The sequence below is a fragment of the Typha angustifolia genome, chromosome 7, assembly GCF_048772165.1.
Source record: "Typha angustifolia cultivar Huaian chromosome 7, ASM4877216v1, whole genome shotgun sequence".
Taxonomy (NCBI): domain Eukaryota; kingdom Viridiplantae; phylum Streptophyta; class Magnoliopsida; order Poales; family Typhaceae; genus Typha; species Typha angustifolia.
In genome coordinates this window covers 14,392,526-14,418,360 of record NC_133245.1, presented here as the reverse complement: position 1 = coordinate 14,418,360, position 25,835 = coordinate 14,392,526, and the positions used below count along the sequence as shown (strand labels likewise).

Genomic DNA, 25,835 nt, shown 5'->3' with positions numbered 1-25,835 from the left:
TTTTGGGTTTAGTGAGGATGTATAGGAGAACAGAGGGGGGGTTATTTTGTAATGGGGGAGCTTATGATGCCTAATAGTATTTTGGTGTTTGAGCTCGGTACTACTTTGTTGATGTTTTATTTTGATCGAGCTTGTTCTTTTACCCCCACCTTTTTTTCGTTGGGCTTCCAAGTAATTAACCAATAGATACACTTTTGGATAGAGGAAATGTCACTCCTCAAGTCCTTCCAAAGAGGCTCTGCTTTGGAACCATCACTCGAATCTTTTGTTAGGAGCGTACTGTAGTTGTTAAGTCTCTCCAATGGAAATTGTAGGTACTAATTGTTATCAGTAGTAGTTGATGTCTTAGTCCCATCCCATCAGCCACTCGAGACTTGCAATTCCTGGGCCTTTTTCTTCTCTAATCTATGAGACAATTCCTGGCATAATTATTTGGTATCCAAGCATTTGCAATTAAGGAATGAGAAGTGAGCCACTCTCGTTAAAAAAAAGAGAAAATGTGAGGTGGAGATAGAGGTGGCACAGTTAATGCTCGACAACTTTGCTTGTTGCTGTATAGGTTAATAAATACAGCAACTGCAGTGCTATATTAACCTGGAAGCAGAGGAGCAGAATAGAGGGAATCCCAGACTGAGTTATGATGGGTGTATTGATTAATATATTTTAATGTCTCCAAGCTGATGTTTGCAGCAGCTGCAGTGCTATATTAACTAACTGTAACTGTATAGATATAACCAACCAGGCATGGTCTGTGATAGCTCTGTTGTGTATATGTTGCATCCATAAAAGAAACGGTATAGATATAACCAACCAGGCATGGTCTGTGATAGCTCTGTTGTGTATATGTTGCATCCATAAAAGAAACGACACACAGCATTGGATGTGCCATTGGCACAGTCTCGAGTGTCCCAAAGTTATGTCTAACCAACATGGGTGCATGTCGAACCGGCACCGCATTTATGCCGGTCGGCACATAATAGATGTAGCTCTATTTTGCTAGATCTAATATTTTTATTATATATATATTAAAAAATATAAATTGAATGAAAATTTTGAATTCCCTAAAATTTTAAAAATTTAATAGTCATAAAAATTGGTATATCTTATTAACACCATAAAAATAAATTACACTTAAATCTTATAGATTAAATTTCTCACAATTTTTTTTCTAAATTTCAAAATCTAAAATTAATGTTAAATTATGTCAAAATTGATGTACGAGCATGTCTGATTAACTAGATTTTGTTTTAAATTATTAAGCTTTTATTAATTAATTAATGTGTTGAATTATATTTTTAGTTAACTATTATTATATCTTTAATAAAATAAGTTATTAATAACTTACCTAAAGTTAAAATGCTCTAATACATAGTTTAATATGTATATTCAAACTAAAAATATGTATAAAGATTTTCAAAAATATATCATAGGCGTGACGTGTTGGGCCATCCTTGATCTCTCTGCCCATTTGAGTGCTGGAAGAAGGTTTGCCATTCGGCCAGAAGCCCTCTCATCTCTCCAGCTATTTGGGCTAGAAAAGCATCTGCTAATTGGCCCCAAGGATCAAATGTTTGTGTCATCTCTAGCCTCTTCAGGAACCCAAGCTACCTCTCTATCTCTTGAACAATATATGCTCAAAAGCAAAGCCAGATCTGGAGTAACTTTTCATTCAAAATCAAAAGCTGTTACATTCATCATAACTGTAAAAGATTCTTGTTTAGATTTTGATAATCAGAACTCACTCATTCAACCAATTGCTATAATTTGTTTCCTGGTGGTAAAGACAACAGAGATGACACCTTCTCTTAATCATGGAGATGGCTTGCCTACCAGTTGTTGACTACCTTAATTACATCCACAGCTTTTTCCATCTGCATTCCTCGGCTACCTTTAACCAAAACAACATCACCTCCAGCCAGTTCTTTTGTTATGCTAGGGGAAAGCATTGCTGAATCACAAGCACAAATTACATTACCCTTCCCAAATATATTCAACTTTTCAGCAGCTGCAGTGAATCTCTTGCCTGCCAGCATGACTAATGCAATACTGGGATCAACACAAAGTTTCAGTACTCGCTCGTGAGCATCAGCCTCTGCCGCACCCAGTTCTAGCATATCTCCCAGTATTGCAACTCTTTTACCCATGCAATCCATTGATTTTAGCATGTTGATAGCTGCACTCATGCTAGAAGTGTTAGCATTGTAAGTGTCATTGATGATCGTAATGCCGTTTTCAGTAACCTCCATCTCTGATCTCATGCTAACAGGTCTGAATCTTGATAAGGCTTCCCCAATTTGGGTAAGAGGTATTCCAAGTGAAAGTGCAACTGCTGCAGCAGCACAGGCATTCATAGCTAAGTGCAGACCAGGGGAGGCGATCTTAAATTCAACCCTGAAATTGAAAAACACACATGTAATAACCAAGTATAGCAGGGAAAAGAATTGGGCTTGATCTGCTTTGGATGAGAAAGAAATTTGTAATAGATATGAGATGTGAAGTGGAACATCAAACAGTAGTGGCAAGAGTTTGGAAATCTGACTAAGTTAGATAGTCTATGTCCAGTTGACAGATGAGTTAAAAGGATAATATAAGTTTGATGAAGAGACACATTTTGATATGTAAATGTCTTGACTCTAACCCAATTATGTTGAGAAGTGAAAAAAATAATATGCTACCAAAGAAGAATCACAGATTGTAATGTTTCTTCTTGCTTAGCAATGCCTTTTGAAACCTATCTAAAAGGTCAAAATAGATCCTAATGATGTTTCTTGATAGTAAATGATATAAGGACAGTACAAACGATCAGTATTGGGAAGAAAGACAAATTGATAAATTTAAATACTTAGCTAATATCAGCTCAATTATTGCTCAGAGTAGGACGCAATCTATAGCTACTAGACATGGATAATGAGCAACCAAAAATTGAATAGCCTGCACTAGCATAAAAAAGTTAAAACCCCAATTGATTTGACAAAATCTTGGTAGAGCAGGCTCAAGTAGTAAATTCTTCAAGTTCAAAAACCAATATTTTCTCTTTTCAGTTTAAAATTTATACATGCTAAAACAAGCATTAGCATTCAAGTATCCAGATCAGCTTGGCTGTAAGCAGCCTATGAGGACTGCAAAAAATTCTATGCAAGAGCTGTAGCATCTTCCTTGTCAACTCGAGTGTAGATATAAGAGTAGCTTCAAATTTAGCAAATCCACCTGTGGACAACAGAATACAACAAATCTTGGAAAATAAGGGTGTCTAGTTTCGAGAATGTTGTGTCACTTCACTCCATGATGGATAATTAACTGAAATACATGAAGTTAGGAATTGATTGTGCAATCCACCACCAAATCTGATTAGGCTAAGTCCAATAATTTTGGTACTGTATAGTCTGTGTAAAACTGTAAATACTGATTTCAGGTTCCTTTGGTAATTTATCTTCGAATGAAATTTATCCTGTCCATTTGTTGTCAGTTTTTTCTCTCTAGGACTCTTAGTTTGCCATCAATTTTCCTCTTTGTATCAGAGATAGAAGAACCAGAAAAGAAACTTACAGCTCTGGAGTTATTCCACTTGGTCCTGAAAACTGATTCTCATATGAATGCATCTTACTTTCTAGGACAACATGAACAGAACAACCTCCATCAACACATTCAGCCGATGCCAAACGGACATCACATCCTCTTTTTCGCCCAAAGAGCACCTAATAGCAAGTGAAGAACTAGGCTTCAGAGTCAAATAAAAGAATATCTGCTTCGAATTTTGACACTTCATGTGCAGCAGGACAGACATGAGCAAAATTTATTAATTTTATTCCAGTAGCATACTGGAGAGGATAATAAAAGATAACTCACATGCAAAAATCTGGTTCTTACGAGGCAATTAGCAACTAACTGCAGACGCATTATCTTGCAGAACAGGCATCAGCTATGCACTTAAATAAGTATGCAAGGTTATTGAAATAAGTGTGACGATATAAAATATCTAACATAAGAGATAAAGAAAACTTCTGGCTATTGTGGTATAATTCTAGCATCATGCAAAATATCACTAAATAGCACATCTGCTCTGTATGAGCATTGAGGGACATTTTAATGAGTTGGCAAGAATGGACAAAAGAAGCAAAAAAGGCCAGGTGGTGTTAAACATATCACGGGTTAGACAACAACTTAATCAGCTTCAACAACTGATACCAGAGCATAATTTATAGCTAATTGTAGGTAAGGCATGAAAATTAAATGAAATCATGGCATAAAATGTTGTTATGGATGGTAGCATTTAATCGTAAGAACAAGGAGACAAGACCCCACTAAATTATCTGGTTGATTTTATAGGACATCTGCATTCACATTAACATCTAATAATCACTTATTACTAACTTCCGCTCCAAGAATGCATAGCACGGCGCACCCGCAATTGCATTCGATGAAAATAATCTACAGATGACCTAATTTGGTAAAGTTCATGCCAATATATAGACAGTTAAAGAACAAGTACATGATTGTTAAGAATCTTACCTTCTTAACTCCAAGTGGAACAGGAACACCCATAACAAAAGGATCATCAGCATTCAGTACACATATATCCCCCGGTTTCGCCTCCGTGAACAGCTCCCCTTTAGCTCTGGCAACTTCCTCCAAACTTGTAAATTGATTCATATGACTGTACTCAACGTTCAAAAGCACCCTCACCGATGGCCGGCACATGCGTGCCATCGTCAAGATCTCCCCTTTCTCCCCTCCCAATCCTAGTTCCACAACCGAGGTTTTTGCATCCCGGGGAATCCCGATCAGCGTCATCGCGACTCCGACCATATAGTTCAGGTTCCCGGGAGTCTGATGCACAATGCCAAGGCTTCCAAGCGCGAGAGCTATCATACTTCTGGTTGTAGTCTTTCCAACACTCCCAGTTAAGCCTACTAAAATGCCATCGAACCTATTTCTAGCGAAAATTGCCAGCTTATCGAGAGCAACCAATGTATCCCCTTCCACTTTGATGAAGCCTCTCTCCCAATCCTCGCAAACCCTATTCCCAATAACCCCGACGCAGCCCTTATCGGCCAATGCCCGGTCGACGAAATCGTGGCCGTCGAAGTTTTCTCCGGCGAAGGCGAAGAACCACTGGCCGGGCATCAGCTTCCGGGTGTCTGTGGAGATGGTCCCGGCAGGGGCAGGGATGACGATTTCTCCATCAACAGCTTCTGCTAGCTCTGAAGCAGTCCACAAGCGCTCGCCTTGGAACTTTCGACGCCGGAAAGGGCCAAAATGCAAGAATTCGTCGGCGATTGGCAGATTCGTGGCTTGAAGAGTAGAAGACAACCCGGAGATTCCTGGGCGAGAAACTCGGCCATGAACAAAAATCGGCGGTCGGGGTTTCCGGCATTTGGATGTGCCCAAGAACCCATCATTCGAATTGGAAAAGGTGGCATTTTTATAAAGACGAGAGTAGTTGTCTTTCAGAAAAGAATCCACTCCACAAGCCAAGCGAATACTTCCCATGAGGAAATCTCGAGTAACGAAGAAGGAAGAAGCAAGAGGCCGATTGTTATCAGAACGCAAGGAATCTCGTCCGAAATCTCGCATAACACACTCTTTAACTTACGTACAAAGGTTCTCTTCGCTCCAAAAAAAAAGAAAAAGAGGTGATCGTGCAAAATAGAAAAGTAGTTTGGGTTTTAGTGCAAATGCCTCTTCAAATAACGAAAATGTGGAACATTACGGAGATCTGACGGCGCGCCATGGCTAAAGACGTGCGTTAGATGGAAAAAAAGAGAGTATATTTTTATTTACTTTATAATTTAAAATAATATCGATTAGATTTTAAATCCTTCTAGAATTTGGAGTTAAGATGACACTATTCCACTTCCAATCAAATCTAGGGAAACCCAAACCGTGCATCAATAGGAACTCCGCCTTTTTCCATTTTTGGATGGTTGGGTTTGTTGGGCAGATATTTGATATTGCTGCTTCCCTTTAGATTAAGTAATTAATCCTCTCTCTCTCTGTCTCTCTCTCTCTCTCTCTCTCTCTCTCTCTCCATTCTGTTAGTGTTTAAGTTAATAATATCTCTGGGATCCTGCATGGTTTGTTATCTTGTCGATTCGCGCACGAAGTGTTTGAGTAAATCGCCAGCCGAGCCGTACGAAGAATACCTAGAATGTGCAACTCAAACAACTTCGCCAAGGTTAATCTGCTGCTACTTCTGATGCTTATACATATATTTTTGCATCCAATTCTTGCTTCTTCTTCTTCTTCTTCTTCTTCTTCTTCGCCGTACAACATAAAAGTAAAGAATAAGAATGTAGGTAAAACAAAGTTCGATATCTTAATCTTTAACAGATTAAATCTCTAAAACAAAGTGGTTACTGATGTTGGCGTTGTTCTTCCTCACTTCTTGTTCTTATTTATTCATCCATAGACTAATACATGGTTTGATATCTTAATCTTTAAAACTGTTTGCATCTTCAAGAACAAAATGGTTACTGATGTTGGCACTGTTCTTCCTTGTTTCTTGTTCTTATTTATTCATATATAAATTAAAACAAGGTTTCGATATCTTAATCTTTAACTGTTTGAATCTCATTGTTCTTCCTTTATCCATTCATGCATGGATTAAAACAAGGTTCCTCTCTTTGGCATGAGATAGACTAACTTATATTGGTCGAGTATAGATTCCTTGACTCCTTTTGGTATTATATGCCCAAGAAGGTTACTGGAAGAGGAACTAGAAGCTCCTCCTGGAATCGGGACCAAGAAAAGGCATTTGAGAATGCGCTAGTAATTTACCCAGAAGGCTGCATTAACCGGTGGGAGAAAATCACACAGGCTGTTCCTGGAAAAACCGAGGAGGAAATCAAGCTCCACTATTCGTTATTGGTTGAAGACATCGACAGAATTGAATCTGACCTTGTTCCTTTACCCAATTATGTCAGTCCATTTTACGGTTCATGTGACAATGGTGCTAGTATCAAAAAGGGTGAGCATTATAATGAATTTAATGACGATGTGAAGAGAAAAAAGAGGGATCAAGAACGCAAAAAGGGCAGACCATGGACAGAGGAGGAACATAGGTGAAAATGTTTCTAATCTTGCTTTTCTTCAATTCTAATCCTTATCATCATGCAAAATGCCATTTATGCCATTTCATAATTAATAATGGCTTTTCCCTATATCAACCCTTTTATCATGGTATTTGTTGGTTTTACTAATTTGTGAAGTGCTTGCTTTATTTCGGTTCACAATGATGGTTGCTCTGGTTAAATGCCAAGTTAAAAATTTTTGAGTTGTAACTACACTTAGTCATAATCAAGAGAGCATATATTTTTGTACTAATTTTTATATCAAGTAAGCATTCCATTTTGCCGCTCTCTTGATTCTTACAAGTTGAAATTCTTCTTTTAGTGTTTTTTATATTGCAAGTTTGTGTGTGTGTGTGTTTTTTTTCAGCTGATCATGCCAAGTTGTGTGCTGCTATGCTTCTCAAGTTTTGAGCCTCCATAATTTACATGGTTATATCAAAGCTTTTACTACTTACCATTTGTTACATGGACACAACGGTGGGCATTTCTCCTTATCTTTAATTAATAGTAGTACTACTACATTTTCGATGAAACACAGGAACTTTCTTCGTGGTCTCAATGTGTTTGGCAAGGGTGACTGGCGTAGCATTTCTAGAAAGTTTGTGATAACAAAGTCACCTGCACAAGTGGCAAGCCATGCACAGAAGTTCTACAACCGGCAAAACTCGTCGATCAAAGACAGAAAAAGATCAAGCATCCATGATATCGCTGTTGTGAGCGATGGCAATGTGTCTGCACCTCAAGTTCCAGTCACCAGCCAAGCCGATGGTCCAATTATATCTAATAATCTAGTTTCAGCCAAACCTCCCCAGTTTCCAGCTTGTTCTCCTGGTCTAGGTAAAGATGCAGCTACAATTGAACAGCCAGTTGAAACTGTGATGTCTTCAGATGGCACTCCAAACAATCTTCCAATTCTTTGGTGCCCCTATGAGAATAGCTGCAATGAACCATCAAATGCGGCAGAGACATCTCCACTGCTAGCAAATCTCAGTACCATACACTGGTTGGATTTGTTTGGTTCCACTTAGAGCAGAACAAGTTATCTGTAATAAATCTGCAGCAATATCACTACTTCAGATTGATAGTAGGATGTTGTCGATTAGTGTATGAATCGTGTAAATATGATCCGCAGGAGTAGATAATAGTCTTAGAGTTATCTGTTCAATAGTTTATTTGTAAAGACAGCGAATCAAATTGAAAGAATAAAAAGTTTTGTGGCAGTATCAATATATTACTGGTAATATACCATCTCAAGTGGTTGTGTTGTTCCACAGCTCTGAAGCTTGATTATTGTATTATGTAGTACTTTGTTTTATCTTTAAAAGAAATCTGCAACTGGCTGAGCCAGCAATATCTGCTACAAAATTAAAGCTGAATTCACCAAGCTTTCTCATTTAACTCTTTTTGTTCTTATTTATCTTATAAGAGCTTTTTAAATTTGATTTAAAAGCCACTTTTATTATTTTATTGAGAGGAATCTTGATGAGAAATTTATCTTATATTTTCAAATAAAAAATAAAGGGTCATAACCTAAGAAAGTCATCATCCATACCATAATGCCAACCAATAGTGATTTGTCAACCTACCATTTGTTGGACCATCAAAATATATCAACAACTTTCTGGGGCCCATTTGCACAATTCCACCTACTAGCTAGAAGTTAGAAGGGCAATTTCGTCATTTCGTTCAAAACGGAAACGCTTTTCTTCCGGTTCTTCACTGTGTTATAGAACCATTTATTAATTCCCGAAAACAACGATTGCTATATACTACACGATTTCTCAAAGGAATCGAGAGCCGATTAGGGTTTCTATCAAACCCTAGTCTGGCGAATTCGGATTCGATGGCGGCGGGGGAGGAGGGGCGAGGAGCTATTTGCATCAACGAGGTACTCACGGACGACGAGCTCAGGGCTGTTTTAGCGAAGTTGGAGAGGGGGGAGGAGAAGGACGCGTTTGGGCTCGTTTGCAAGCGATGGCTTCGGGTACAGAGCTCTGAGCGGCGGCGCCTCCGGCTTCGGGCGGGGCCCGCCATGCTCCGCGGACTCGCCGGACGCTTCCCCGGCCTCCTCGAACTCGATCTCTCCCAGTCCGTCTCGCGGTCCTTTTTCCCGGGTGTTATCGATGCTGATCTCGACGTGATCGCATCAGGTTTCCGGAATCTGCGGGCGCTTAACTTGCAGAACTGTAAAGGTGCGATTTTTATGGCTTCTTAGGTAATTTTGGATCAGATTGTTGCTGGGAATAGAAATTTTCTGCCTATTTTTGTTGTTTAGATGGGTAAAGGCCCGATTTTTGGGCTAATTAAAAATAATTTTATTATCTAAGATCTAGTTCTATAACCTGGAGTTCCTTGTTAAAGGTTTGTTGAGACTGCAGATTAGTTGATGGTTGTCGTTGATGATCAGTGATTTTATTGATTCTTTCAACTATCAATTTACGGGGCTGTACACTATGGATAATCTCTGCAGGGAAAAATCTATATCTTCCTTTTAGATTTGACTGCTGATTGTTTGGTGCTCGTGATTTTGGGAGCTTTGTGATGGTTGTTTGTCTGTTGCTGATAACGAGTGTTATCTTTCTGCAATTTTTTTAACTTTAGGATGATGAATTTTAGATGTTATTCAGTATCTAAATGTGGCAGTATTTTGTCAGTCTGAAAATAAAGTTTCATCTTAAATCAATTGGTATTAGTGAGAAAATGATGACAAGGCTATTAGATTAATCATCGAACTTAAATACTCATTTTAAGTAGGAATTCCTGTCAGTGGAAGTTTTGCATCTCAATTCAGTATCCGATTTGCTTATAGTGCCCTTATTGTTTAACAGGTGTAACCGATGTTGGAATGATAACCCTTGGAGATTGCCTTCTTTCCCTCCAATCTTTGGATGTCTCTCATTGCAGAAAACTTACAGACAAGGGATTAACAGCTGTGGCATTAGGTTGTCGCAGTTTGAAAAGATTATACCTTTCTGGCTGCAAATCAGTTACTGATAATCTGTTATGTGCTCTATCCACGAGCACTTTGCAACTAGAAGAGCTAGAACTAGCAGGATGCAACAAGATAACTGATTCTGGCCTCTCTAGTCTAGCCAATGGGTGTCACCATATCAAATGTTTAGATGTTAGCAAGTGCAGCAAGGTTGGGGATGTGGGAGTCTCTAGAATTGCAGAGGTCTCTTCATCATCTTTGATGTCACTAAAGCTGTTGGACTGCTACCATGTTGATGATAAATGCATTTTTGCCTTGGCCAAGTCATGCCACAACCTCAAAACTCTTGTCATTGGTGGCTGTCGGGACATTACTGATGAGTCCATAATATCCCTAGTCCTTGCATGTTGTCACAGTCTGAGGACATTACGGATGGACTGGTGTTCAAACATTACTGATGAGTCCATGAGATGCGTGCTATCAAATTGCAGATATCTTGTGGCTCTTGACATTGGGTGTTGTGACAAAATAACAGATGGGGCATTTCAAGTTCTAGGAACACAAGGATTCGAGTCACGGTTGAAGGTTTTGAAGGCCAGCAATTGTACGAGGATCACGGTTGCAGGGGTCGCCATGGTATTACAGTGCTGCAAGGCATTAGAATACCTTGACGTCCGGTCATGCCCACATGTTACAAGACTTGGATGTGAGCAAGCTGGGTTGCAGTTTCCTCTGTGCTGTAGAATAAACTTTGATGGCAGCTTATCGGAGAGTGAGGGGATGATTGATGTATACTTCTAAAGCCACGCCGGGACTAGGAAATCCTCCCAGACATCTCCGGGTGCTTATCAATGGACTGATGCCTCATACAACTATATAAATTATGTTGATATCTATTATATCATACTGCATCCTTGGAACAAAAAAGAATGCGTAGTTCAGCTTCTGTATTTGTATATTCTCAGGTATCCTGACACTCTCGAGTTCTTTTTATGATGATCTGTACATACTAGGCTTGCTTTAGGAGCTGAATAGATGATAATGGAATTGGAGGCATCTTTTTTATTTTAGTTTCGACAGTATTCTTGATTGTATGTAGCAAATGGATCCTGCAATGACTCATACCTCATGCAACTATATAATTGCAACTAGGTGCAACTAAACTCACAAGGATGAGCAAACAGAGAAGCCATGCAAGTCTTTGACGGATATCGGGTTGAGGAAGTTACTTGCACGGTTGACCCACTACGGTCAAAAGAAGATTGAGATCCTTTCAAATTTCTTCTAAAAACTGCATCTTATTCTTATCGACATAGAACTCAATTGTTAGGAATTGAGCAATATCTTATTTTAAACAAATTAAATTTGGAAAATATTTCTTTACTTTTGATGTCTCCCTGTATTATGATGTTTTATTTTATATAAATTATACTCTAAATTATAGAAATTCATAAAAGGAAAAGTTTTCAGTCTCAAAAAAGGATCTGGTGAATTTAGAGTAGTAAAATTACTTGTACAAAAGAGAGAGGTGTTCATGGTGTGTTACAGCCTCTCCAAGAACCGACGCTGCTCGGACTCTTGGCGTTGTAGCCTGAGGTGGTCGTGGTGTTTCTTGATCATCGTCTCCGCCCGCCCGAACAACTCCTCGCGGCCGACCACCAGCGTATCCCTCCTCCTCCACCCGACCTCCTCCCTTCCTATTAATCCCTTATCCATCGCCGACTTCTCCTTGAAAGTTGCCGACTTTTTCAACCCCACCTCTGTCGCCTCCTCCCCTACTCTTTGCCGCCGCCTCTCCCACGTCTCGCTCTTCGTCAACTTCGCCGGCCTACTCGTGGCATCCGCGGACACCTCAAGCGGGGCGCAGCCACTCGGTGGCTCGGCTTCGGGGGAGACAAAGGACGATGGGTCAGGTGGGGGCAGGGAGGGGTCGTCGGCGGCGCGTTTGGCTGCGGAGAGACGCCAGATGACGAACACGATGACGTTGGCGGTGAGCCAGAGAGCGCGCGGGGAGGACTGCAGAAGGTGGTGGAGGAGGAGGAGAGTGGCGGCGTAGAATACGGCGAGGATCGCCGAGTGGAGACTGATGAGTTTCTTGGACCATGACAGCACGGAGGCCACCGCCGGCATTGCAAGAGAGAGAGAGAGAGAGAGTTCAAATGAGAGGGGAAGAGAAAGTGGTTATTTATAGGAGGGGGGAAGTGGAAATAGGAAAATGGCAAGGAATGCAACAAAAATCTTAGGAAGGAGGTAGAGAGCTTGGAAAAAATGTTGTATATTGTACAGTAGTTTTACGTATTTAGTTGAGTATTTTTTATCAAACTAGCCGTTCTCAAAGATATATTTATCCAAATAGTTCACTTCTTAAACTTATTAGCTAATATGGTAGACTCCACACATCGCATTTTACATGTGTAGTTCATCTTAATAATATAAAAATATGTGAGGATAATGAGGTGGGCCGTGAGATTATTTGGATGTCAATCTAATATTTTTCTTTAGTTTATTTAATTATAATTTATAATATAAAAAACTTCTAATTTATCTAATTAACAGATAATATATAAATCTTGAAATAACTTTCTCATTATTTATATATATTTTTAGATGCTATTTGATTTGTGCATAACGGATGATTATTTATGAATTATGACTTTTTTAATATATTTTATAATAAAATATTCACTTATATATATTTTAATTAAATCTCATATAAAATTAAGCTATGTGATAAAAGTTATACACAAAATCTTATCACGGGTAGAAAGTGTGATAGGGTTATATATATTTTCTAAACAAAATTTTTAGTATAATTAATCTATTTTTTGAATAAATTTATTTGAGATAATTATTAAATTTTATGATTAAATAATAAAATTTATCTAAAATTCTAGGTGTTTATAAAATAATCCTTAAAAGACATCGATAAAAATAAATTAAGACAAAAGCTCTGAACTCTTTAGTGCTTCACAACTTCCATTAAACAGCTTTCCGTCTCCTCCATCTCTACTAGACTTTGAGCCAATTGATCTCCCCACGGCTGTGGCCACTGACGTTGGATTGGAGCCACCTCTCCTCTATCTAAATCTCCTTTCTTAGATTCTTCGCTAAAAATTTAATTAAAAGAAGATCTTTAACGTGGGGCCATTAGAAGGTTTCCAGGCTCGTAGTTCGTCGGCCGGTGCCTTTGTTTAAAGTTTTGGTGGACGAACACTGAAGGCACGGTTGGTCTACAAGCTAAGCAACATTTGGTGGCCCCTTTGCTATCATATCATTTATATTTTTTTCTTGTCTAGTATATATCACTCCCATGCATTTCAGGTGTAGTTTCTCCTCTATCTCTCTCTTGATCGCCTCCTCCTTCCACTTCCTTCCTTAATTTGTAAGGAATAACACTGCGGAAAAATAACACTTTTATCTTTACGGAGGTGAGAGCTTGAAGGTGGATGGAAGAAAATCCACACTGTTTCCACTGTCAGGAAAGGAAGAAAAAAGAAGAAGGATGGGTGCATTATATGGATCTTATCTTTATTAGTTATTTATTTTGTAATCCATCTCAAGGTTAAGTGGTAGTGTCAGCAACACAGAAATTGACATAAAGTTACAGTAGTTTTTGAAAGGCATGTGATGGTCTGAAACTACTGAAATGAAATATTACATTTGGTTAATGAGAGAGAGAGATTGTAGCTTTATCACAATTTGTGTTGTAGTAGATAACCCTTCCTTCTAATTTTTCTTAAAATATAGGTTCTATGACTACTTCTGCGTTGAAGTATTTTGATCGATCCAAGAAGTAAATTTAACTTACATTTTAAAAAATTTATATTTTTTTAATAATAGATTCGAACTTAAAATTTATGTTTTGATACCATGTTAACAAAACTTATTCAATAATTTGCTCTCAATCAAGGCTGGTACTTAAGATTGCATAACTAAACCAACAGAATAGTCAAGATGGAAATTACTCCTTCTATGATTAATTAGGCTAATTGGATAAGCTTGAAGGCTGCCTGTGGATAGAATTCAACGATAAGTTCCTGCTAATGGTGGGTTTTCTCATGTTAAACAAATCAAATAGGAAAGTGATTGATGTTTAGGGTTTGGTAATGTCTGAGCAGAGGGAGAATGTGGGTGGTAACCCACAATGAGTTAGGGCTAATGAGTAGGACGGTTGTTTGCAAATGTGGTAAGATAATATAAAACTCCTAGTGGACACAAGTTTAGTGAGGAGAGACAAAAATAATTATAGAATGGAGCCAAAAGAAAGAAGTTTTGATGGGTTTTTTATTACTCGGTTTTAGGGTTTAGGGTTTAGACTTCAGATTATTCACTTACTGCTTACCATATCATTAATACAAAAGCAAAGGAGAGTTTAAGAAATTAATTTTAAGAAACTTCTCATATATACTGTTCTAAAATTTATAATAACATTATCAGTAATAAAGCAAGAAGAAAAAGAAGCACAAGAAGAGTGAATCATGGATGTTTTATCTCTCTGAAAGACATTAATTTCATCTGTCATGCTTCCAGGAAAGTAAAACTTTTTAACTAGGTAAGGAGAATTTGTGAAGGTTTTACACCAATTTCAGAAGGGAAAATTGAAACTGGAAACTGCATGTTGGTTATTCTCTATATATCTTAGAGTTTAGTAGCTCCCTTGCCCTTCAATGTGAGACAAGTTTGCTGGTGTCACCTTTAAAGCATCACTTTTGTCAAGGATCCACTTTTCCTAAAGTTGTTTCAAACTGTGCAGAAAGAAGCTGCAAAAGAGTAGGTTAGGAATTAACATAGACTTCTTATGATATATCTATCTATCTATCTACTCAATCATTTAAATCCCCTCAGAAGACCCCAGTTACTATCTTAGATAATTCTCTAAAGAGAAAAGTTCCTCCTATTCAGATATTTTCACAAACAAACAAACAAGAAAGGCACTATAGATCAGTTGCTCATTGAATTGTAAGCCTCCAAAACAACTTGGTAAATTCTAAAAGGCAATATCTTAAATTCTGATGTCAGGTTCAGCATAAAATATACTCGCCTCAGAGTTTAATGGGCAGAGAGACAGAGTTGACAATGAGAATATGATTACTTAATGTATTCATGTTTGAATAATACCATGTAATTGTTTCAAGTTTTATATTAGTAATAATTATCTTCTTTTTTTTTTTAATTTTATGTTACTGAACAAGATCATTTGACAAGAGTCTTTTAAATATTGGCCACATTCAAAAATGTGGAAGATTAAAATGTACAGAAATTTTGGGAGATTTCTCTTTAAAATATCCTAAATTTAATGAGCCTGCTGCAAACAGCAGAAGAACATTGAAGAAGAAAAGTAATGCCACCAAGAAACAGTATCAGATATATCAGTATGTTAAGAATATTTTGTTTTTAATCATGTGAGTACTCAAAGATAATTTATCAGATGAATAACATTATGAAGCATATCATTTACAATATTATTTATTTGATTAAAACCTTCTACCAGATGAGTTCCAAATGTCTATGTTTTTGAATCCCAACTCAGTGACTGACTCATTGCCAATTCATATCCCACTATAAAAAAGAACAGAAACCTTTTCAATTTATACCATGTGGGGGAGACCAGAAAGCTAACGGTCATGTGCAACGTTCCTCTAGTTCAAAAAAATATATCTTAAAAAAAATAAGAATGGCACTTTGCTCATCTCAAACACCACCCAGCTCCAGCTGTAAAAATGATCAGAACCCTGAAGAAGCTCAAGATCTGGTCCAAAATAAAGAGGAGAAAGAAGAAAGCCGATTCATCTCAGCAAACCAACCACTCCTTCTACTGCTGCACTTGCTCGGCCCGGTATCCGCAACCGAGCGCTCCACCTTTGCCGTCGTTTTTAAACTTCGACAACTCCAGGGAGACCGCCGTGTTGTTTGATCACAATGTGGTGAATTCAGAGCTGCCACCAATTGATCTATTACCTGCTCCTCGTCCAGAGACTACCCATTTGTACACTTCCTATCAGCAATATTTTGTGCCTTCTCCCATCTATGGAGTGCCAATTCAGCCAGTTTGTGTAACGAGGGGAAGTGGATGCCTTGCTGGTGTTGTTGCATGTATCAGTCGTTGCTTGTGCTTCTCATAGTTTTGCTGTAATCAGGAGATCTACTAATATGATATCCCATTTACATGGATTTCTTTTGAATCTTTTTGAAAATTATTTTTAGAGGTCATGTAAGAAACCACAAGAGACTTGAGCCACTCAAGCTCGAAAACAAAGTAATGACATCCGAGTAGCAAGAATGTTTACTATCTTTGTTACATCGTCTAAGCTTCACCTCATTGAATCATACAGAATAAAAAGAAACATTATCTAGAGTGCAAGGAAGAAGGAAAGATCTCACATGCCAATAGAGAAAATATGTTTTCAAGACGTCAACCTTATCAGCACAAAATACTATCCTTGAAGGGGACAAAAACATTCTACAGTGTCTGAGAAAATGTTCATCAAAACCTGGGCAAGTCGATGTAACCATCTCAGATATTAAGAATCATCACGTAATGAGATGCAATTTGATCCTAATATGACCATATAGTACAAGCCAAATGCCCAAATATGGCATCTTGAGAATAAAAACAGCAGCTATCTATCTGTCTTCCTCATGAACTTGGGGATGATTGCCTTAGTTTTGCTTGCAATACTACTCCTACCTCATCAGCCAAGTTTTTCTTCTTCGAAGCCATCTGCATTTTGCAATGTAAAGTTAGTCAGCGAGTCAGTAAAGAATAATTGCATAGTAACTTCTTGGTTTTGTTGCACTGTTTGGTCATGCGGTTATAGTTTCTTAATTCCATCAACCCAAAATGCATATTAATAAGGTAATTTGCATGTTATTCTCAACATCAGGCACCAGAAGATTGAAGACAAAGCAAATGGCAGTTTAAATGTTTGACAGTCTAACATTAAAGGGCAAGTTAATAAATAACCATTGGATTTCTTTATAGAAAGACAGAGTATACTGAAATTGCTTCATGCAAGAAAGAAAAGTTAGTACAGATTTAATACTAAATAACCATTTCATGTACTTAAAGTGTCTGCATTGAATTCTAGAGAACTTCTATAATCAGATCTTATAATAATTTTATTTATATTAACAAATTCATGAAAGATGAATCAATATGCAAACAGTTGCAAAGTCCAACAAAACACTGTAAGTTTACTGGAGTAATTGCAGATGGAATCTTTCTCGTATGTCATTTCTTAATTGTCCTTTTATAGGCACATTCTATATAGCGGCGACATCCTCATAATATCATAGTAGCATTTCCTCTTATACATTTTCTTGTTATGCATCTTTTACCGTAAACACCTTATAAACCACAAACCAGTGAGTAGCTTCATGACAAGAATACAGTCCACCAATAAGGCAGGTTAATAAGGGCATTCAGGTGTGCCACATCAGCATGTTGATGAGGGCTTATTAGGTTAGAAGTCCATAGTTCTTGGAGTAATTTAGTCGTTAACTAGATTAATTCGAGTCAGGTAGTATGTCAAAGCTCCTTTAACAGAGCACTACCATGTACCTAGACAAGAGTTCAAGAAACATATGTTGAATCATTAGAATAGTTCATTTGTGATCCAGCTAGCCTTAGAATGGAAGGAAACATACTCCAAGATTATGTTAGCATCAGAAAAGAAACTAATGCAACATCCACTAGCTCTGGCAGAAAAAAGCTGATCTTGTCAAATCTTTCAGTTGATTATAAGCTTTTATAGAGATACATAATCTTAAGAGCAAGCTGTCGTATGTAAGACAGAATGCAGATTCCACGTATAGGCCACTTGTAGTTGGAGATAAAACTAAAGGTTAACAATTCAACAGAGCTAATCATAGAAACTAGAACCGCAGCATATAGCATGAGATCAGATGATTAAGAGGATGTTAAAGATAAGATGAACTTTTTGGGTAGCCTATTAAATGTGAAGCAACTTCCACTATTTTGCAATGATGTTGCACAATGATTTGCCAAATGACTTTAGCTATGCATATTATGCCAATTGAAGCTAAACTTAACTCACAGATCATTCTTGTTATGTAAAGGTCTCACTCCCTTCTGGCTATATAGCAATTAATACCACCAAATAAATTTTGGATTATCACAACATAATGAATATAATGGGAAGTTTGTTTTGATCCAACCGTATGAAAACATGACTCAAAAGTATCGGATGATACTCGAGAGTGCAACATATATCTGACCGTACATACCTCAACAAGTTCATCAAAGTTAGACTTCAGTAGACTGATTTTCCTATCACAATAATCTTTGCCTTCAGCCGTGGTTTTCTGCATTAACCAGAAAAGTAATTAATCTTACCTATCTCAGAAGAAGGATCTGCCAATTAAAAAAGACATATCCATAAATCCATAAAAATAGCACAACAGATGTCAGAAAATAACTATTTACTGTTATACTGTCCATATATTATTGATTTATTGTTGGATAAGTTTCTCACACTGCGTTTCTACACCATTAGCAAACAGTTAAAGCTATAGAACAAGGTAGACTAAACTACAAATTCTTCAGATCAATTAACCATCTTGCATAATAAAAATTCACTTAATAGCCTATTCTTCACTACAGATATATCGGAAAACATACAGCCATACATCAATGAAGCAAACACTGCAAGCAATGATGGTTAAGGATAGCATAACACTAGAAAGGAGCAGCAAGATGGAAACTTTCAGGAATATTAAAGATAAAAGTTTCACCTCGATGAAGTATCCAGTTCCCACATCAACTAGGACCTTCTCAGCATCATCTAGGGTTCCGGGAACGTACAAGGACGCAGTCAAAGGAACCAACAGCTTCTTCCCTACAAAACCAACCAATTCTTTTACCTCAAAAGGGATTCCCAAAACTCGATCAAGGAAACCAAGAAGGGGGAGGGAATTAAGATTTGCCTTTGGGACGAAGGGAGAGTTCGTGGAGGGCTGCGGAAGCGATCTCGAGGCGGGAGGCGGCGGTGCGAATCTTAGTGAGGCTGTCCTGGAGGAGATTGGCCTCCAGATCTGATTGCTCCTTGAGGGCCTTTAACTGCTCCACGCTCATCTTTTCCATGTCCGACGTCCTAATCACATTTCCTGGCCCACCTCGCGCCGCCGCCATTGATGGTGGTGAGAGAGAGAGAGAGAGAGAGGCGACGACGAAGGAGGAGGAGATGGCGGAATACCCTCGGAAGAGAGAAATATTATAAGAGAACTTAAAGATGCAACCAAATAAAAAATAGACAAAAGTTTTGCCAAATGCCCCTATAGCTCAGTGGTAGAGCGTCAGTCTTGTAAACTGAAGGTCTGTAGTTCGATCCTGCATGGGGGCACACTTCTCTTTTTCCGTGTTTCTTTCTTCTTCTTGTTCGGTTTATTATTTTATTCTTTTTCATCTTCAAGGTTCCAAGCCATAATCTAATGCTCTAAACTATATATAGAACGTCGCTTGTACCGCATCGTTAAATCGAGTTATACCACCAACGGTAAACAAATGTAATTTTTCTTTTCACAACCGACACTCCTTTCGCACGGAGGCACCGATCATAACATATATAACAACACAATGTTTTAATGCGAACCGGCTCGGATCAGATCACATCAAAGAAAGACTAAGCTCAATGAATTGAGTTTAATTATCTTATTTTGTTATTTAGTTTAATTAGAGGCTTAGTATGTTAAGATTTTATTTAATTAGTTAAATCAAGTTCTGTGTAATTGGAGTGAGAAATCTGATAATTGAAATTGGTATTATACTTTTATCTTCTTCTCAACTATCTTTAGCCATTAGCTTCTTCTAACTTCCTAATCCCCTTCTTCTACAATAACTTTTCGTCCTTCACACTAAGGAATTAACCTAACACCTATCTAGCATTGAAGGACTATCAAGCTAGAGTTTATCTGATTTTCGACCACTGTTCGACTAATATCTTAAGATCTAGTCATCCAAATCCTACGATTTTAGATTCATTGGAAAGCTCTTTTCAAATACGCAACATATTCAAAATTCAAGAAGATCCAACAGTTAGATTATCCATAACTTTCTTCTAAAGTCACGCCCTCAATCTAGTTTAGAATCGTTTTAAATCGGATCAAGCTTAGTAACATGTTTTATATTCTTCTTTTTATTGCAAAAAAGCTACTCTTTGTATGACAAACTGTAGATGCCTACATTGTTTTTTTTCTGCTATCTTGCATAAAAAGATACGATGCACATTTAATATCCATATCCGAAATAGTCAGGAATCATCTGTGAATAAGAAATATGGCTTAAATGTGGGTTAAAAGGGACATAATGGTATAGTGGATAGGATTGTGATGTCTCCTCGACCACAATACAATTATGCAATACTAGAATAACCAGTCTATGGCAAACCACCTGCCTGCTTGCTGAATGGTAACAGTCATGAAGGATGTACACGAACATGATGAAAGCCACTAGTTTCAACAAAGAATCAAACGACTACACAAGTTCAAACATGCAGATGCGAAAATGAACACAACTGCAAGATCTAGCACTTGATAATGAACTTAAACATACTGTTATCAACTCCTGCAGCGCTTGAATAATGTGCAACATGCTGAAGCTGGAATTCTGAACAACATGGAAATTGATGATGATTCCACACACTGTTCAGAGAAAACTTCTAGATATCTCTGGGTTCATTGATTATGCACCTTAGTTCAAGGCTTTACAACATCACAATCGCCTTAAATATACCAATATGTGAACATCTCCTCTCATGCTCAGCAATTGTGCGGAAAGTTAAAAGCAAGCAGTATATAAAGTTATGTCAATATGTGGGAGAGAGGAAGATTGAAACAAATAACATAATCTTGCGTTGCCCAACACTTTACATTGAAAAGTGCTAGTAAAGCCTTTACCATGAAGTTCAACTTATCAATAATCACACTTGTCCTAACATATGCAAATCTTACTAGAAGATAACAAAAGATTGAAAACAGCTCCGACCTTTGTACTAAGATACAAGATCTTAAACATTTGATGGCCCTGATTCTTTCGGTGTTTTTGCAACAATGGAGATAGCATGGAGTCCAGATTTCAGTTCGTCGCCTAAAAGATCATATACCATTCGGTGGCGTTTCACAAGAGTTTGCCCATCAAACTTTGAAGAAATAATCTTAAGGTTAAAGTGGGTCTCACTAGCATTACCCTGGACACCTGCATGGCCAGCATGCTGATAAGAAACATCTTCAACTTCCAGGACGCTCGCTTCCAGGGCAGACTGCAGAGTTTGCTTGATTCTACTAGCTCTTGTTAGCATGGCATTGGCCCCTCGTGCAGCCATCTTTGGTTCAAGCTCCCTGTGGGTCTTGCAATCACACGCCAAAATTTACAGCTTTTAATTTTTTAATCATAAACTGAAATATTGAACAAGGTTCGGATATACTCCTTGCTGATTTTTTTTTGCCAATCATATTCTCATAAGTCATGTTTTCAGCAAACTACATCAGAAAGCCATTGATCTGGAATTATCATTCAGAGATAATATCAAACTGTAACAGCATCTCACTAGTTGTCATACTAAACCTGCATACTAATAGAAACTCTGGACAAACTAAAATAAAATAAAAAGACAAAGAGCCCAATATTTGTATATACTGTCCTATATCGACTATTCATCAATCATCACTACCATGTTAAAAGCATCACCCTGAAATTCTTGAAGTATATGAATCCATGATACGTAATTTCAACAGACAGGTGGGGGCTTTCGTTTTCCTGGAAACCGTATATTGTGAAATGGAATGATCAAATGAACTAAAACAACAAATAACTACCACTACATAAGATAGTTGACCTAGTTATTTACAGGACAATATAGTGCATAATGCGAAGTGATCCACCAACCTGTCATGGAAAGCATCACTAAAGGTACAGATCGAACTATTTTGTTCATGTCGGAGAATCCCACAGATATTTAACGGGAAAACAGCGCATTAATTAGGGTTTCTCTTTTAGTTTTCTGTTTGATTCTTGATACCCCTCTTCTGGCTTTGGGAAGACGGAATCTTACACATATAGATAAAGAAGCAGAGAGAGAGAGGCAGAGAGGGAGGGACTTACAGCTTAGGGGATGGTAACGGCTACTGGATGCGGAGAGGATTTTGGAGGAGAACTGAAACAATTCTTAAGATACGACGACGAAAAGGTTTATATATATTTGGATAATTGTGTATTTCGGAAAATTAATATAACAAAAACAAAAGAATTAGTCGTGCGGTGAGCGTGGATCGAACACGCGACCTTCAGATCTTCAGTCTGACGCTCTCCCAACTGAGCTATCCCCGCTGAGTTGAATCGATGATATTTTCTTTTAATTTAATATATTCATCTTTCAAATGAGACTTCCAGCTCACTTTAACATGATATAGAGGAATTGCTGCTTCTGGAAGAAGATTATCTATATATCAGAAGAGCATGATAAGGTTATCGAGATGTTCAATTTAAAACCATATACAAGGTTCAGATTAGAAGATGCTTCTATCATCGAAGAAGCAGTCGCACAGGTGACTGATAATACATACATAGATACATAAGGTGATTAAAACATCGCTACAATGGAAATCCTGCAGAAGAAATCAACTTCTTCAGGAATTACTAGGAATGACATTAAAGAAATGGTAAATCTCCTCCTCATCCAGGACTCCAACCTCAGTCGAGCAAACTGCACAGCACACAGGCCGGAAAACTGAGTCATTATGTACATCATCTTTAGACTTGGTAGAATCAACTTGGGCCTTTGAGTTCCTTCGCTTCTGTTTTCCTTGCCGCAGTATCTGGTCGGTCCTGACTTTACAATTGCGAACAAACATTGCCCTGTACTGCGTCACGTACTTCTCATGCCTGCAGTGCCAAGAACAATAACACAAATATCAGAAACAAATCCATCAATGTGAATGAAACCTTCAGAATTAACATCTTTCATAGATTAGAAGCCTGAAGTATCGACATCATGCCTATAAATACATCTAAGTATAAATACAAAATATGCTGGCCAAAAGATTAGCTTCATCGGATTTCAAAGAGATTGATAGGAAGGAAACGGCATCCGTCGTTCAAATCTCACAGCCTTCAAATTTCAGCCATCACTAGTTGAGAAACGGACTCCATAAAACAATATATAACTTAAAGGTTCTATAAGAGAAAGACTGTCAGCTACTATCATGATCTAAAAGTTTGGAATCAACGCTGCATATTTCTTCTTTCCTTCTACATCAGTCAAAAGGATAAATAAATACAGTGAGCGAAGACCAGTCAACCATGAGCTCAAAGCTTTCTTTATGCGCTTACAACTTGCAATACAATCTTTCAATCTACCAGAAACTGTCAGAGCTTCTGAAGAATCACGAGCACACCAAATAAATGAAAGTTTTTTATTCAAGTGTGTATAAACAGATGATCATCCTCGCAGGATCTCATCAGGCAGGTTTAGACATTGGACAAACGAGTTAGCAACAATCTTGAATTGTTGCTGATCTGCCCAAGAGGAAAAAAAAAGGATGGTTGGCGCGTCACTTGCTGGCCGTGCCGCAAAAGATGGAGAGAAAAAAATGAGGGAGATGACGGCCATGATGAGTTGTAGTTGGTGTTGCCAGCAAAAGATGTTTAACCACAACTTCAGCTTTTATTCAAACCCGACGATCCGACCCGTCTACCTTTCTTCCTCCTCGAGCTAAGACTCCAACGCGAGTGACACCTCTAGCTCAGACAATGGCAAGGTCAGCAACAAGAGGCAAAATGAGGTCGATGATAAGGGAGGTGCTGTGCGGCACCCCTTGTGCCATGTGCCGGTATGCCGCCAATGCCAGCAAAGCCACTCGACTTTTATTTTTATTTTGTACTGATTCAGATTTTGATGGTTTCAGCAATGAAAAGCTAAAGAGAAGTTCATCTCTCACTTTTGATTTTTGAAGTTAGGCTTTCAATGTCTTGGTGAGTTGGTGCTAATTTTGGAACTGCTAGATGATCTATTGTTTAATTGGTTTAAGTCATGATCTAATAAGTTCAACTCCAGTGAAGATCTTTAGGAAGAGATACATATAAGTTCTTGGTATCTTCATGATCCTTATGCTAAACCTTTATCCAGGCAAGAATCACCTATTGTGAACTAGGGTTCAAGGAGCAAATGCCACGGAACTTACCTAGGCATGAAAGCAGGTCAGATTAATTTTGACCCGACCCACTATCTAACCCGATTCAGGTTAAATTCAGGTAAAATATTTCTACATGACCCAAATACGAATTTAGATATGAGTAAAATTTTTTTAAAAATTTCAGATATGGATTCAGATACCAATAAAAAACTCGATATGGATATGAATTGGATATAATTTTTCGGATACGGATACAGATATCGAATATCCTTTTACCCGCATATTTTTTTAATAACTTACGGTTTTTAATTTGCTTATTTAAATGGTGAATATTAATATTGTTACTAATAATATATTCTATATTATTTATGGAAATTAATTTTACTAATTTATATGTATTTGCTATGCAATTTTTTTTAAATTCTAAATATTTTGTGTTAATTCGTTTATAACTTGATATGCATCCATCTCAGAGTCGATTCTCTATTCGAAAATTATCCGTATCTATTTAGTTAGGATATAGTTTTAAAATTTGTTATCTATCTAATATCCGTATCCGGACCCAAAATATGAATCCCGGATGTGAGTTGAGCACTATCCGATCTGTATCAGATTCGTTTTCACCCCTAAACTTACCCATACAGCATATCGAATTAACCAGGTCATAAGTATTTCTCATTTTCTTGTGAATCAAAGGCTCACGATTGCAACTGCCATATCAAATAGTTCATTCGTGGAAACTACTAAAGAGTTATATATTCCTCAATAGTCAAGAGGAAAGAGATAGAGAGTTAACAACCACAACAACCGCCATTCCATGATTACAAATATGAACTGAGTCATAGAGAAAGAATCACTAATATATAATTGCACATAAATATTCTTCAATAATTCAAAAAAATGGAAATTATCTAATGACAATTTTAACAGAATTATTGCCAACTAAAAGCTAGTTCATTTTACTACTTTAATATCGATATGCATTAGAATTTCATTTATAGATGAGAAACTAAGGCAAACCTTTGACAATCCAAGCACAGGGTAGTGAAACACGCAGGGCAGCTAAGAATAGCATCCGAATTCTGCCCCTTTCTCTGTTTATGAGCCCACAATTCATCGACATCATCAATATTTGGATCATAAAATTCAGGTTTGACGGAGTAGTCGACTTCATCATCACTAGAAACTAAGACCAGTAAAAGGAACAAAGTTGGAGATCCCAAGTCTTCAAAAGTATGGGTAAAATTAGATATAATGGAAAAAATGAAGCGAAACTATTAAAAGTATTCCGTACCGAGTTCGTGGGGATCGACAGTTCCCTCTTCCGATTCTATCGCCTTCTGCTCTCGAGAGCTCTCTTCCATTGCTGCTCTCTTCTTCTTCTCTCGTGTTCTCTAGGGTTTTAAGTCGAAGACTCGAAGGTTTAATACCGAAAGTGTTTCGAAGCGATTAGGCCTGTTGGACGAATGTGGGACGTTGATTAATATGATCCGACGGCATCGAACCTGCTGATAACGTTGCCGAGTCCGCTATTGACAGGAGTTAGACGGCACCGACTTCAGCAAGATAAAGAGTTGAGCACATAAGCAAGTGACGAACTCAAATTAAACAACCTTAAGACCAGTTGAATGAATTAAGGAGAGCCACTCCTAAACAAAAGCTAGTTGGATGAAATTTAAATTTAG

General features: G+C 37.8%; 5 protein-coding genes, 1 long non-coding RNA gene and 2 other non-coding genes across 11 annotated transcripts; 3 read left to right on the top strand and 5 right to left on the bottom strand.

Moving 5' to 3' along the window:
• Positions 1-1,624: 1,624 nt before the first annotated feature.
• Positions 1,625-5,710, bottom strand: LOC140761996 (uncharacterized). The gene is made up of 3 exons (XM_073099578.1): positions 4,510-5,710; positions 3,547-3,695; positions 1,625-2,391 (listed from the first exon to the last, which is right to left on the bottom strand). Exons 1-3 carry the CDS (start codon positions 5,572-5,574, stop codon positions 1,827-1,829), a joined length of 1,779 nt encoding a protein of 592 aa, XP_072955679.1. The 5' UTR covers positions 5,575-5,710; the 3' UTR covers positions 1,625-1,826.
• Positions 5,711-5,736: 26 nt separating this feature from the next.
• LOC140761997 (transcription factor SRM1-like) lies at positions 5,737-8,285 on the top strand. 3 transcript variants are annotated; one of them, XM_073099582.1, is made up of 4 exons: positions 5,737-5,973; positions 6,105-6,175; positions 6,700-7,061; positions 7,609-8,285. In XM_073099582.1, the coding sequence occupies exons 2-4, from the start codon at positions 6,149-6,151 to the stop codon at positions 8,096-8,098; spliced, it is 879 nt and encodes a 292-aa protein (XP_072955683.1). In that variant the 5' UTR covers positions 5,737-5,973; positions 6,105-6,148; the 3' UTR covers positions 8,099-8,285. The 3 variants fall into 3 exon arrangements, with proteins under 3 accessions (XP_072955683.1, XP_072955682.1, XP_072955681.1); XM_073099581.1 differs by having other exon boundaries at positions 5,737-6,175; XM_073099580.1 differs by having other exon boundaries at positions 5,737-6,175; positions 6,663-7,061.
• Positions 8,286-8,822: 537 nt separating this feature from the next.
• On the top strand, positions 8,823-11,072 carry LOC140763690 (uncharacterized). Its single transcript, XM_073101989.1, has 2 exons — positions 8,823-9,262; positions 9,899-11,072. The coding sequence occupies exons 1-2, from the start codon at positions 8,914-8,916 to the stop codon at positions 10,801-10,803; spliced, it is 1,254 nt and encodes a 417-aa protein (XP_072958090.1). The 5' UTR covers positions 8,823-8,913; the 3' UTR covers positions 10,804-11,072.
• Positions 11,073-16,262: 5,190 nt separating this feature from the next.
• On the bottom strand, positions 16,263-19,218 carry LOC140762921 (prefoldin subunit 5). Its single transcript, XM_073100906.1, has 4 exons — positions 18,949-19,218; positions 18,757-18,860; positions 18,250-18,327; positions 16,263-16,723 (listed from the first exon to the last, which is right to left on the bottom strand). The coding sequence occupies exons 1-4, from the start codon at positions 19,151-19,153 to the stop codon at positions 16,640-16,642; spliced, it is 471 nt and encodes a 156-aa protein (XP_072957007.1). The 5' UTR covers positions 19,154-19,218; the 3' UTR covers positions 16,263-16,639.
• Positions 19,219-19,292: 74 nt separating this feature from the next.
• Positions 19,293-19,364, top strand: TRNAT-UGU (transfer RNA threonine (anticodon UGU)). Its single transcript has one exon. It is a non-coding gene; the product is annotated as a tRNA-Thr (tRNA).
• A 1,484-nt stretch (positions 19,365-20,848) lies between these two features.
• Positions 20,849-22,254, bottom strand: LOC140763727 (uncharacterized). The gene is made up of 2 exons (XR_012104878.1): positions 22,121-22,254; positions 20,849-21,357 (listed from the first exon to the last, which is right to left on the bottom strand). It is a non-coding gene; the product is annotated as an uncharacterized lncRNA (long non-coding RNA).
• Positions 22,255-22,272: 18 nt separating this feature from the next.
• TRNAF-GAA (transfer RNA phenylalanine (anticodon GAA)) lies at positions 22,273-22,345 on the bottom strand. The gene has a single exon. It is a non-coding gene; the product is annotated as a tRNA-Phe (tRNA).
• A 135-nt stretch (positions 22,346-22,480) lies between these two features.
• On the bottom strand, positions 22,481-25,585 carry LOC140763726 (uncharacterized). Of its 2 annotated transcripts, none has more exons than XM_073102045.1 (3): positions 25,445-25,585; positions 25,171-25,336; positions 22,481-22,900 (listed from the first exon to the last, which is right to left on the bottom strand). In XM_073102045.1, the coding sequence occupies exons 1-3, from the start codon at positions 25,512-25,514 to the stop codon at positions 22,645-22,647; spliced, it is 492 nt and encodes a 163-aa protein (XP_072958146.1). In that variant the 5' UTR covers positions 25,515-25,585; the 3' UTR covers positions 22,481-22,644. The 2 variants fall into 2 exon arrangements, with proteins under 2 accessions (XP_072958146.1, XP_072958145.1); XM_073102044.1 differs by having other exon boundaries at positions 25,171-25,375; positions 25,445-25,537.
• Between the last annotated feature and the right edge of the window lie 250 nt (positions 25,586-25,835).